General features: G+C 57.0%; 2 protein-coding genes across 2 annotated transcripts in view; both read right to left on the reverse strand.

Moving 5' to 3' along the window:
- Positions 1–3,925: 3,925 nt before the first annotated feature.
- On the reverse strand, positions 3,926–6,013 carry F2rl3 (F2R like thrombin or trypsin receptor 3). The gene is made up of 2 exons (XM_006989906.4): positions 5,753–6,013; positions 3,926–5,489 (listed from the first exon to the last, which is right to left on the reverse strand). Exons 1-2 carry the CDS (start codon positions 5,856–5,858, stop codon positions 4,432–4,434), a joined length of 1,164 nt encoding a protein of 387 aa, XP_006989968.1. The 5' UTR covers positions 5,859–6,013; the 3' UTR covers positions 3,926–4,431.
- A 3,656-nt stretch (positions 6,014–9,669) lies between these two features.
- Sin3b (SIN3 transcription regulator family member B) overlaps positions 9,670–12,640 on the reverse strand; it is a 37,931-nt gene continuing 34,960 nt past the window's right edge. The window contains exons 17-19 of the mRNA XM_006989904.4: positions 11,230–11,324; positions 10,756–10,960; positions 9,670–10,647 (exon numbers count right to left, since the gene is read on the reverse strand). Coding sequence (XP_006989966.1) covers positions 10,417–10,647; positions 10,756–10,960; positions 11,230–11,324 — 531 coding nt within the window. The 3' untranslated portion in view covers positions 9,670–10,416. The remainder of the gene's footprint in view (positions 10,648–10,755; positions 10,961–11,229; positions 11,325–12,640) is intronic.

Raw genomic sequence — 12,640 nt, forward strand, 5'->3', positions numbered from 1 at the left:
CATCAGGTCCCCTAGAGGAGTGCTTGCAGGTGCCTCACTGCAGCCAAGACAGTGACGATCCCAAGTCCCCACCTTTGTTACCTCTACAGAATCCTCTCAAGATGGAAAGCTCAACTGAAAACCACAGCAATGTGTTCCTGTGACCTCAGGCCCTGGGGAGCCTTGTCTCAGGTTGGCAGGACAGCTGTGTGTGCAGTTCTGAAGTACTCATCCCACAGTGAGGGGCACAAACCACGGGTATCTCCACATGTGGCGTAAGGAGTGGATGTGGAGAGGCCAGGAGGATCTGGGCGGTCACCGAGCACCCTTCAGATTCCCACACACAGTAAGGTCAACAGGGAGGTTCCGAAGACACTGTTGTGCAGGGTCAGCAAGCCTGCTCTTCAGGTAAAGCTCATTGCTGCCATACCTGATGACCTGAGTTCATCCCTGGAACCCACATGCACATGGTGGAAGGAGAGAACTGACTCCGGCAAGCTGTCCTCAGATCTTCACACTCGGGCTGTCACACACACACACACACACACACACACACAATAAACGAGCATACATAACGGAAAGGAATGGAGGCATGACTCGGGTAGAGACTGTGCTTAGAATCCCCCAGGAGGGGCTGGGGGCATGGTCAGGGTGGAGCCCCTGCCTAGAATTCCCAGTGAGGGGCTGGAGGCGTGGTCAGGGGTGGAGCGCCCGCCTAGAATCCCCAGGAGGGGCTGAGGGCGTGGCTCAGGGTGGAGCCCGCCTAGAATCCCCCAATGAGGGGCTGGGGGCGTGGCTCAGGGGTGGAGCCCCTGCCTAGAATCCCCCAGTGAGGGGCTGGGGGCGTGGCTCAGGGGTGGAGCCCCGCCTAGAATCCCCCAGGAGGGGCTGGGGGCGTGGCTTAAGGGTAGGCTTGTCTAGTATACGCAGGGTCTTTTGTTTAATCCCAAGGAATGAGGGCTGGAAAGATGGCTCAAAGGTTAAGAGCACTGGCTGCTCTTCCAGAAGACCTGAGTTCAATTCCCAGCAACCACATGGTGACTTACCTCACAGCCATCTATACTGAGCTGTGGTGTATATAATAAATCTTTTTAAAAAATTAATGGCAGCCAGGCAGTGGTGGCATGCCTTTAATCCCAGCACTCGAGAGGCATAGGCAGGTGGATCTCTGTGAGTTCGAGGCCAGCCTGGTCTACAGAGTGAGTTCCAGGAAAGGCTCCAAAGCTACACAGAGAAACCCTGTCTCAAAAAAAAAAAAAAAAAAAAAAAAAAAGGCAATCCTAAGGACTGAAAAAAAAAATTGTATTTGAATCAAACATGCAGTCTGTCTTGTTATAATCCAAAAACATACAGCATACTGGGCCAGGTGTGATGGTGCACACCTTCAATCCCATAGAGAAACAGGGTGGGATTTAGAAGAGAGGGGCCTGTGAAGGCCATCAGTCAGTCAATGCCAGTTGATCAAGCTGTTCCCACAGGGCAGGTTGCTCCCTCTGGGCCTGGCCTCTCCAGTTTAGGCCACACAGCCTCTGCACAGAGTGGGGCTTGATGTTCCATCCCCAGAGTGCAGCGGGAGGATGGCAGTTGTTGGAGGCCTGGCCTAGAGATAGCACCCAGACTCTAGACTTTGTGGTCAGCCCCTGCACTTGGCACAGGGCGGGCTAAGTGTGATGTGCATTCTTGTAAATCTCATTTGAAGGCTGAGACAGGAGAACGTTCAAGTCCATCCTGGGCTACCTGGTAAAAACTCAAACAAACAAACAAAAAGGCTGGAGGCATGGCTCCATGGTTAAGAGGGCTTGCTGCAGCCGGGCGGTGGTGGCGCACGCCTTTAATCCCAGCACTCGGGAGGCAGAAGCAGTCGGATCTCTGTGAGTTCGAGGCCAGCCTGGTCTACAGAGTGAGATCCAGAGACAGGCATCAAAACTACACAGAGAAACCCCGTCTCGAAAAACAAACAAACAAATAAATGAATGAATGAATAAAAATAAAGGCTTGCTGCTCTAGCAGAGGACTGGAGCTTGGGTCCCAGCACCCCCATCAAATGGTGAGCAACCCTCTGCTCCCAGGCTCCTGCCTTGACTTCCGCTGATGATGGACTGTGACCCAGACACACCCTTTCCTCCTTGGGTGTTGCCTTTGGTCATTGTGCTAATCGCAGCAATAGTGACTAGACTGGGACAGCGCCCAGGTGAGGACCAGTGACCAGCATCACCAGAGATACAAAGTGGCCCTGGAGTATGCACCAGGGAAGGCCCTCTGCTCTCCAGCAAGGACTCTTCCAGCTGGCGCCAGCAGGCTGGGGGCTCCTGGTGTGAATGAAGAGGAAGAAGTGCCTCGCACTGGACGTAGCCGACCCCAGTTGTGCGTGTGTGCGAGTGTGTCCGTCCGGCACTCTGTCCTGGACTTCCACACCAACTGCAGGCTCTCTACCTCCACCCGGTCAGCTGTCACCCTTGGTCCCCTAAGACCTCACTTTTACGTCATGAGTGCATAGCCTTTGACCCCAGGTCTGGCTCAGGGTCCGTGTGCAGGTAGGTGGCACACAGGTGCCTGAGTTTGTAGAAGCCACTGTTGCTGCCCAACCTCCCACAACCAGGGCACATCCCTTCTGACTCCAGAAAAGGTTTGCCCTCGAGATCAGAGGCCGGTGTCAAAGCAGGGAACAGTCAAGGTCGGAAGACAGCAGTCAGGACACAGGCTGGGAGGGGCAGGGTGGGAGCGGCTGTGGAAAGGGAAGGCTGGTGTTGGGCCTGAGTGGGACTGGGGGAGTTCATGGGGCAGTTTGGGGTGGGCTTCTGGTGTTGCAGTGTTGCCCGGTTTGGGGCAGATCTGTGCCAGTCTCCTTCCCCGCCATCTTCAAGTTTCAGCCTGTGGTAGGGACCCTGTGGGCCCGAGAGTTCCTTCAGGCACACATTCAAAACTTCCAAACGCCTGAGAGGTTCTGGCTCTAAACTTCAGGGGGCTCCAATCGGAAGATCTGAAAGCCGGCACGTCTAGTTAGCTGTCCTCCCCAGTGACTGTCCCCCTCCCGTCCCCTGTCTTCCCAGGGCAGGGCCACCGGCCTCCAGCTAGAGCTCCTGTCGTGGCGTCTGAGAGCGAGACCCAGGCTTGCTCAGCGGTCACAGTGCCTGCGCTTTCTGTGCTGATCCAAGAACAAGCAGGTCAGCCGAACCTGCTCACGGTGCACCCCGGAGTGGTGCTGTGGGCTGGGCCACATGCTCACGGTGGCACCCCAACATGGTGCTGTGGGCTGGGCCACATGCTCACGGTGCACCCCAGCGTGGTGCTGTGGGCTGGGCCACATGCTCACGGTGCACCCCAGCGTGGTGCTGTGGGCTGGGCCACATGCTCACGGTGCACCCCAGCGTGGTGCTGTGGGCTGGGCCACATGCAGACCTAGCCTAGGCAGTGAGTCAGATCCACCCAGAGACCTAGTCTCGCAGGTTAAGGTGGAGGCTGGCGAGCTGGCTCAGCAGTCTAGAGCATCTGCTGCCCTTGCTGAGGACCGGGGTTCCATTCACAGCTATCTGTGACTCCAGTTCAAGGGGGCTCTCTTATGACCTTTGTGGGCACCAGGCACACATGTAGTACACAGACACACATGCAGCCAGAACACCTACATGCATAAAAATTTGTTGTTGTTGTTGTTGTTTTGGTTTTTTTGAGACAGGGTTTCTCTGTGTAGCCCCAGCTGACCTGGAACTCACTTTTTAGACCAGGCTGATTTTGAACTCCAACATCTGCCTGCCTCTGCCTCCTGAGTGCTGGGACTAAAGGTGTGTGCCACCACCATGAGGCCATAAAATAATTAAAAAACAAAAATGTAAAGGTAGAGAAGGAACTGAGTAAGGCACCTGTCATCCTCTGGCCTCCTCGTATACCCACAGGCTCGTGCGTGCACACACATCTACACCATACAGACACACATATACAAAGCACAAAGGGTTGAGTTTATTGGCTCACAGTTCTAAGAGTCTCCTTGACAAGATCAGGGTGTCCAGGGGTGGGTTCCTCTGAGGCTTCGAGGGAGAAATTGTCTCACTTATGGGTTCTAATGACCCCAGCCACCCTCAGCATCCCTTGACTTGTAGCCTCATAACTCTTCTCTGCCTCCATAGTTACACATTCTTGTGCTCTGTTACTGTATTTTTTTTTAAGGACAGGGTTTCACATAGCCCAGGCTAGCTCTGAATTCACTATGTAGTCAAAGATAACCCTGAGCTCCTAGTCCTCTTCCCTCCACAGTGACAGGTGCATAGCACTGGGATCATTGCTCCTCTTTTTCAAGGGCATTGGCCTCCGCCTTCTTCCACGGACCTCAGCTCCACTAATGACGGCCACACCAACTGTATTTCCAAATAAGGTCATGTCCTGAGGGTTCAGGAGGGATGCAGTTAAAGGGGAGATCTGGTCAACCCCAAATGCCCCCCTTCCCGCCTCAACCACCTGTCACAGAAGTGTAGAGGAGCAAATGGCAGTCCCTCGGCTTCCAGCCTCTCTGGAGGCCTGAGAAGAGCTGCTGGTCTCTGGCTGGCGACACAACATGGCGCGTACCTTGTCCCTGAACTCATGGGACACATAGTAGTAGATGAAAGGGTCCACGCAGCTGTTGAGGGTGCTGAGTGCTAGGCTGGGCACATACGCTCCATAGAGATCGCCCCAGGCCTCGGGGCTTGGGTTCGAATAGTGCAGCACCAGCAGCACATTGCTGGGTGTGAAAGAGGCCACAGCCGAGGCCAGTACCAGGGCTGTCAGTCTGAGTGCGTGGTTATAGCGCTGGCCGCTGGCCGCCAGTGCACGCAGGGTGGCCCCATAGCACAGGCCCATGGCCAGCAGCGGCAGAAAGCAACCCAGGACAGCCAGGCAGGTGAAGGCCGGTCGCCAGTGGGAGGTCTGCTCCGCCAGGGGCAGCGCATCGTGACACAGCATGCGATCGGAGCCAGCCAGCCGGAAGGTCTGCCGCTGCAGAGTGAGAGGCAGGGCTAGGGCGGCTGCCGAGAGCCAGGCCACCGAGCAGAGCCCAGCGGTCAGGCGCCGGCCGCGCAATGCACGCGCTCGCAGAGGATGCACCAGGGCCAGGTACCGGTCCAGGCTGACCGCAGCTAGCAGCAACACTGAGCCGTACATGTGGCCATAGAGAGCAGCTGTGGCCATCCGGCAGGCAGCCTCCCCAAAGGGCCAGCGCTGGCCACGCAGGTGGTAGGCCAGGCGTGGTGGCAGCACCAGGGCCAGCAGCAGGTCCGCAACCGCGAGGTTCATGAGCAGGACGGTGGATGGCAGGCGGGGCACCCGCGTGGCCAGCACCCACAGTGCCAGTCCATTGGCTGGCAGCCCCACGGCCACCACCAGCCCGTAGAGGGCAGGCACCAGCCTCGTGGGGACCCACCCCAGCAGCAGTGCCTGAGAGCTGGCGGGGAGCTCCAGCGTGTCACTGTCGTTGGCACAGAACTTGCCCGGGAAGCCTCGTGGGTGAAGCTGGGCTGGGTCCGTGACACTCACAGTGCCTTCTGTGGGAGAGAGGGGATGTCAGTCAGCCCATGCCCAGTCCTGCCTGTGGGGACACAAGACGCAGGGAGGGTGACCTTGTGAGTCTCAGGCACTGTGGGTGCCTCAGTGTCCCCACTCCAGCACTCAGGGACCCTGGGCTGGTGAGTGGAAGGACATAGCCCAGCCCCAAAGGTCTAGGACTTAGGGACCTAATGCTATAAGCCTGCCTGGCTGTGGTTCCATTTCTGTTCTGCCCCTCCCTTCAAGGGACAGAGTCACTCACCATGGCCTCCCCCGGTAGTCTCTCCATCATCATAGAAGCTGGGGGTCTGGGTGCCCTCTGCCAGGCTGAGCCGCAGCACCAGTGGACACAGCAGCAGCCAGGACATGCTGCCAGGGTCAGACTCCACTTCTTGGCTGTAGCCTGGGGCTTCCTGCCTTGTCCTCCCGCCCCCAGCTTCCGGAGCCCCAGGAGAGAGCAGACTGCACCTTCAGGGAGAGAGATAACCCTGCAGCAGAGTTCCCACCCCCTCAGACCCCCTAGGGAGTGCTTGCTCATCCTGGAGCCCATGGGAGACCCTGTGTGTGCTCAGGGGGCCTGGGTATCCTGCCCAGGTCTCTCGTCTCTCCAAGATGCTTCACAGGGAACAGGACCAAGGATGGAGAAGAAGGTCCTGGGCTTCAGCCCCATCCCCACCCCCACCACTCCGCCTCCACAACACTCTCCACCCCACCCGGCCCAGGAAACATCTGTGGACCAAGTAGCCACTTCCTGCTGGCTAGTCACACAACTCCTGTTTGGATGACAGTCCAGCCCTCCTCCAAGTCACCACCATGTGGGGCTCTTAGCCCTTCCCGAAGCCACCCCCCTACTTCCTATCTGTAACTGGCAGGACAATGGCCCGTCCCAGAGTGTCCTGGCTCTGTCAGAGCAGGCCAACAAGGGCCAGCAAGGTGACACCACAGCTGAAGGTCTGTGTCACTGAGCCCGGCATGCTGAGTTCAATCTGCAGGACCAACATGGTGGAAGGAGAGAATAAACTCCCACAAGTTGTCCGATGGCCTTGTGTGTGGCACCTTGGCATCTGTGCACACACACAGGCACACGCACACACACACACACACACTCACACGCACAAGGCTACCATGGTGGTGCAAACTTTTAATCCCAGCACTCCAGAAAGCAGAAGCAGGTGGATCTCTGTGAATTCAAGGATAGCTTGGTTTATGGAGTGAGTTTAGGACAGCCAGGGCTACATAGTGAGACCCTGTTTCAAATAAACAAATACATAAATAGTGATTGTATATATGTAACAAAAAACTACAGGCCACACCAACAATTGTTGCTTCCCAGAGTACTTCAAGTCTTCTTGGGGGACACCCTGCCATTATCCCAGCTCTTTGTATAGCCTGGAGCAAAGTGAGGTGCAGAAATAAGGCCTCCATGTGATTCTGAGGTCAGGTGGAGAAAGCTGAGGGGGTCTGTGCCCTTCCTTAGACCTGACACTGAATACCTGCTGTAAGGCAGGGTCTGGGGACCCTTGGAGGCACTGGTTACCTGTCCTCAAAGTTCCAGGCATGACTTGTGAGGGAGGTGACCAGGCCTCTGCAGAGAGCCCCTGAGCTGCCTTGGCATGCTAGACACTGTGGGGAGTTTTCATAGGCCATCCTCAGTGGGGCCCACTGTTCGGATGGGGTGGTGGGCCTGCCTGGCACTCCAGAACTTGAAGGCTGAGGCCAGAGGATTGCAGTTTCTAGGGCAGCCTGGGCTATGTGGTGAGAATCAGTCCACAAGAAGTGATGGGGAGGAGAAGGTTGCTATGGAGATGCCACCCTGCAAGCATAAGACCTGAGCACCAGTGCATGGCAGCAGAGCATGGCAGAGCACACTTGTAAACTCCAGCTGACAAGTGGAATCAGGAGGGCCTGGCGGTTCACTGGTCAGTGCACATAGCCCATCAGGGAGCTCTGGGTTCAGAGAGAGATCGTGTCTCAAAAATAAGGTGAAGAGTGCTAGAGGAAGCCGCCTGACTCAGCTCTCTGGCCTCCACATGTGCGCACACACAGCTTTCTGAAAAGGGGAGGGGGAGAGAGGAGCAGAGGAATAGAAGGAGAAACCGAGGTTCAGAGAGGCAAGGGCACGCAAGCCTGGGGGCAGGTAGTTCAGTGTAACACCGAGTGCTGAGCATCCTAGGTTCTAGCCCAGCAATGTAAAACATGAAAAGTCTGCCTGCAAGGACCCCTCCACCATCCTGTCCTGGGGTGGGGGCTAGCCTCAGAGGGCATGCTGGGGAGCAGCAGAACCCAGCACGGAGCAGCCAAAGCCTGGGAACATGACACCATTTGGGGATGGAAGGGAGAGAGGCCAACATGGTCATTTCCTGCCTCACAAGCCCTAATCTAGCAGGATGTGAATGAGCAGTTCCTTAGGGTTAGCCCCTGCACTAGGATGGAAAACTGAGGCCTGGAATGTCCAGGCAGAGGTGTGCAAGGGACCCATGCTTCTCAGGGACAACCAGGACAAGGAGGTTTGGTAATTACGTGTTGAAATTGTGACCCATCTGCACTCAAGGATGACGTGTCTGGAGTTGAGGCCAGAGCCACACACAGGAAGATGTCTGGACCAGGATGCTTGTGGCTGGGGCGGGGGGGGTGGGGGGGGGTGGGGGGGTGGGGGGGGGGGGTGGGGGGGGGTGGGGAGAAGCAGATGTGGGGGTGCCCATCAACAGTCCCTCCACAAGAACAGCACTGTGGCATGCAAGGGACGGTGCAGAGCTGCCTGTGAGGACCACCGTGCCAAGCCGGGTACAGGATGGTCCTAGGTTCCAGCCCTAAATAAGGAAGGGCATTCGGGAACATCCACCACAGAGGCGAACACTGAGGCCTTCCTGTTGAGTGAACTAAGCCGGCCACAGACAGGCAGAGTCTGGGACAGAAGTAGGAACAGTGGGTACCAGCTGATGAGGAGTCGGGGGAGTGTCTGCCGTTGGGAGAATTGTGAAGATAATCATGATGATTGGACATTTATTCCTTCTCACAGCTCAGACTGGACCAGTACTCAGTGTGTAGTCCAGGATGGCCTTGAACTTCTAAGTTAGTGCTGCATTGTTTTGTGTGTGTGTGTGTGGGGGGGCTGTGTTGACCCACTGCGAGTGGGGACTCGAGGGAGTCTGTTTGTTCTCATTCCACCATGTGGGTCCTCGATGTTGGACTTCAGCCTTGGCGGCAAACACCTTTACCTGCTGAGCCATCTGGCCCAGTGTTCACACACACACACACACACACACACACACACACACCCCACATAGCATGTACGCGGGCCTCAGGATTGCCTGCTGCCCATCAAGATCAAAAGAGGGAGTTGAATCCCCTGAAACTGGAGTTAGATGGGTGTGAGCCTCCATGTGGGAGCTGGGAATTGAACCTGGGCCCTCTGCAAGAGCAGCCAGTGCTCTTGACCACTGAGATCTCTCCAGCCCTTCAATATAAATTTTTTGTTGTTATTGTTTTTTTTTTTTAACTCTTCTCTTTTTTCTTTTCTTTTCTTTGTCCCCCCCCCCCCCCAAGACAGGGTCTCACTCTGCAGCCCTGGCTGGCCTTCAACTCAGATATCCGCCTGCTTCTGCCTCTGCGGGATTAAAAGCGTGTGACTCCACCACTGCTAACTGGCACAATTTTTTTTGTTGTTTTGTTTTGTTTTTGTTTTTTGTTTTTCGAGACAGGGTTACTCTGTGCAGCTTTGCGCCTTTCCTGGGACTCACTTGGTAGTCCCGGCTGGCCTCAAACTCACAGAGATCCACCTGCCTCTGCCTCCCGAGTGCTGGGATTAAAGGTGAGGGCCACCACCGCCGCCCAGCACAATTTTTTTAAAAAGAAATTTGTTACAGTTTAGTCATTTTGTATGCAGGACCTGCTTCTCTCCATCCATCACTGGGGCCTGGGGATCAGGTTGTCAGTGGCTTTAGCCATGTGCCATCCACACTCCCAAAGCGGTGTGTACAGGCACAGCTCAGGTTTGGGAAAAGATAATTGGGAAAGGATATTCTCGAAAGCAGTCCCAGGTAGGGGAGCTGCTGACATTCCGGGCAGTTTCTGCTCCTCTGGGAAGGACTCTGGAGTGGGCTGCTGTTACCACCAGAGACAGCCATGGGCAAGACCTGGCCAGAACTCCTGTGGGAAATGACGGACGGACCCTGAGGCTTGGCGTCAATATTTAACTTTAATGTGCAAATAAATAGAAAAAGAAAACTACATTCAAAACAGCTGCGAAGGGAGGTCAAGGCTGGAACAGAAATTCCTCAAAAACGTTAAGGAGTGGCTCCCCAGAAGCATGCGAAGGTGCCCGGGCTCCTTGCTGGGGAATGGAGGCCCAGAGGGTCCTGGGCGGCTCGGGGTCCCACGAGCAACGCCCTTCTCAGGAAAGTAGGATGTGCTCCAGGTGCCCATGGATCCCTTGTGAGGCACGCGGCTGGGCCTGGGTAGGCACACCTGCTCCCCATTGCCCAGGCCCGGGGTCAAAAACCGGCTCAGGAAACTTGGAGAACAAGTGCTCTCTGGACCGCGGGTTTGGCACAGCGATGTGGGCCTGCGGAGGGCAGCTGCGGGGACAGCGGGTGGTTCGCGGGCCCACAGGGAGGTCTCACCCGTGGGAAGCCAGGGGAGCTGCTGCTGCGAAAGTCACAACCACTAGGAGCGGAGCGGAGCGGAGCGGAGCGGAGCGGAGCGCAGGAAGGAATAAATACTTGTGCCTAAGCCTTTAGAACTCTGCGGGCCGGGCTGCCCTGGTGAGGACGACCCTGCTGATGCCCGGGGTCTGCTCTGCACCGCAAGAGCCTTGGCTCCTGCTTGTTTAAGGTCAAGGTATGACCTCGGGCTCAAAGTGACAAAGCCCCCGCGGGGGCACGGCATGGGGTGGGGGTGGGGCTCACGTACTGGGCCTCTTCCAGCTCAGGGTGAGGCAGGGCGACGGCTATACTGCACACGGTAGCGCGTCACCGGCAGCCCGTGCACGTGCGCTGTCTCGCAGAGTGTCTTGCAGGGCACCATGTCCTCCTCCTCCTCCCCCATCAGCCAGTCCTGCACCAGCCCCGCAGCAGCCACAGTCACGTTGTCCTCCAGCCAGCGGCCGTGCCACTCCTCGAAGTGACGGTGGTGGCGCAACAGCACCAGGGGCTGCAACTGAGGGAGGGTGTGTGTCAACCCCTGGGGCCGGGGTGCGGGACTCGGGGCGCGGGGCAGGAGGTTCGCGGGCTCGAGGGCTCAGGTGGGTAGGAGGGGATGCAGCACCTGCTTGGCACGGCACAGCGTCCCGCGGCGGTACATGTAGTCCTCGGAGTTGACGATGAACACCATCTTGTGCGTGCCCAGGCGGAAGCGGCAGTCCACGTCGCAAGCGCTCTCCACGCCCATGAGGCGCTTCCACGAGCTCTTGGCCTCACCGCGCAGGGCACGCACCTGCTCACACTGCCAACGCCGGAATTTCTTCAGGTTCCTGCAGGGACAGGGCCTTGGGGAGGGGACTTGCGGGCTCTGGGGGACCAGGGGATGGTGACCGCCCAGCATGCATGATATCTCATTCCCCTACTCTCCATTTCCGGAAGCTTCTTCCAGCAAGGCTGATGGTTGCCCCTTCTGCTTTGGGGGTGGAGCGGCCTCCTGCCGGCCCAAGACGACCCCCTACACTTCCCGCGTCCCCTCCCCATGCCATATCTCCCTGCACACCAGGCACTGGCAGGCGGCACACGTGGGGCCTGTACTCACCTTTGCAGGAACACGGGCTTCAGCAGGAAACCCTCGGTGGGCGAGTTGGATGCACCCTCGGTCCCCACGTACTGCTCCACGTAGCGAGCCAGGTGCTGGGCATGGGACAAACACACCCTATGATCCCCTGGGGTAAGGTGGCCAGCCTCTTATCTTGGATCCCAAATCAGAAGCTCATGAACGTAAGGAGACCCCATGGCTGTGGGGCCGATGTGCAGTGCACACAAAACCCCAGACTGACGCCTCCGGCTAGGGTTCTGCTGGAAAAGAACACTACAGCCTGATGATGCTTAGGTCTGGGACCTGCGTGGCATGTCTCCACGGGTAAGTCTAGGTAGTCACATGGTATCCTTACCTTAGTACAGGGTTTGAGCCAAGGAGGACAGTGCAGAGAATCAGGATAAAAAGGCTGAGGAGCCCCTGCCTAGGATCCCCCAGTGAGGGGCTGGGGGCGTGGTCAGGGTGGAGCCCCTGCCTAGAATCCCCAGTGAGGGGCTGGGGGCGTGGTCAGGGTGGAGCCCCGCCTAGAATCCCCAGTGAGGGGCTGGGGGCGTGGTCAGGGTGGAGCCCCCGCCTAGAATCCCCAGTGAGGAGCTGGGGTGTGGCCCCTGCCTAGAGTCTCCAAGGAAGAGGGACCCTCAACTGAAGAATTGCTTCCATTAGATTAGGGTGTGGACATATCTGTGGGGGGATTTTGATTCCCAATTGGTAGAGGGCCCAGCCCACTGTGGGCAGAGCCACCACTTGGCAGGTGGCCTAAGCTGCAAGCCAGTAAGCTCCTGCCTGCCTGCTTGTCTAGGTGTGGAAATGTAAACCAAAGCACTCCCTCTCCTCCCCAAGCGGCTTTTGGTCTAGTGTTTATCATTGCAACAGGAAGCTAACCAGGCCAATCTCCGGACAAACTCCACGAAATGTTTTCTCCTGCCTTGGGAAGGGAAAATGGCAGGGGGTGTATGCATGTCCCACGTGCATGCACACTGCATGTGTGCATGCATGTGCGTGTGCACGTGTGTATACTCGTTGGAGGAACAGAGGATGTGGGGAGGGAGGCTTTTGACTGCAGCAGGCAGCAGGGGTATCCTGGTCTTCAAGGAGGTGTGGGCACGTGCCTTCAGGTCTAGCCTGTGCTCCCTCACGCCTGCCTCCCTGTGTTTAGTCAGGTCAGCCAAGGACAGGAAGGTGTGGCCACCAAGGACGACACATTTCCTGTACCTCTTGTCTACAGACTGTCTGGCTCAGAGGAAGGGCAGTGTGAAGCCTGGTATGTGTGTGTGCGCGTGCGCGTGTGCGTAGTTCTGGCACTCCAGAGTCTTGGGACCTGTGTGTGACCTCATTTGCACATACCATCAAGGTGAGGCTGTAGAGGGTGGCAGTCCTCATTTATATTCTATTTTGCAGCACTGAGGACGGA

Source organism: Peromyscus maniculatus, chromosome 17, assembly GCF_049852395.1.
Source record: "Peromyscus maniculatus bairdii isolate BWxNUB_F1_BW_parent chromosome 17, HU_Pman_BW_mat_3.1, whole genome shotgun sequence".
NCBI lineage: Eukaryota > Metazoa > Chordata > Mammalia > Rodentia > Cricetidae > Peromyscus > Peromyscus maniculatus.

Excerpts from the sequence above, each read along its gene's own strand:
- F2rl3 (XM_006989906.4), bottom strand. The coding sequence starts at position 5,858 with ATGTCCTGGCTGCTGCTGTGTCCACTGGTGCTGCGGCTCAGCCTGGCA. Across the intron at positions 5,490-5,752 it reads GACTACCGGGGGAGGCCATG|AAGGCACTGTGAGTGTCACG; the intron begins GTGAGTGACTCT and ends TCTCTCCCACAG.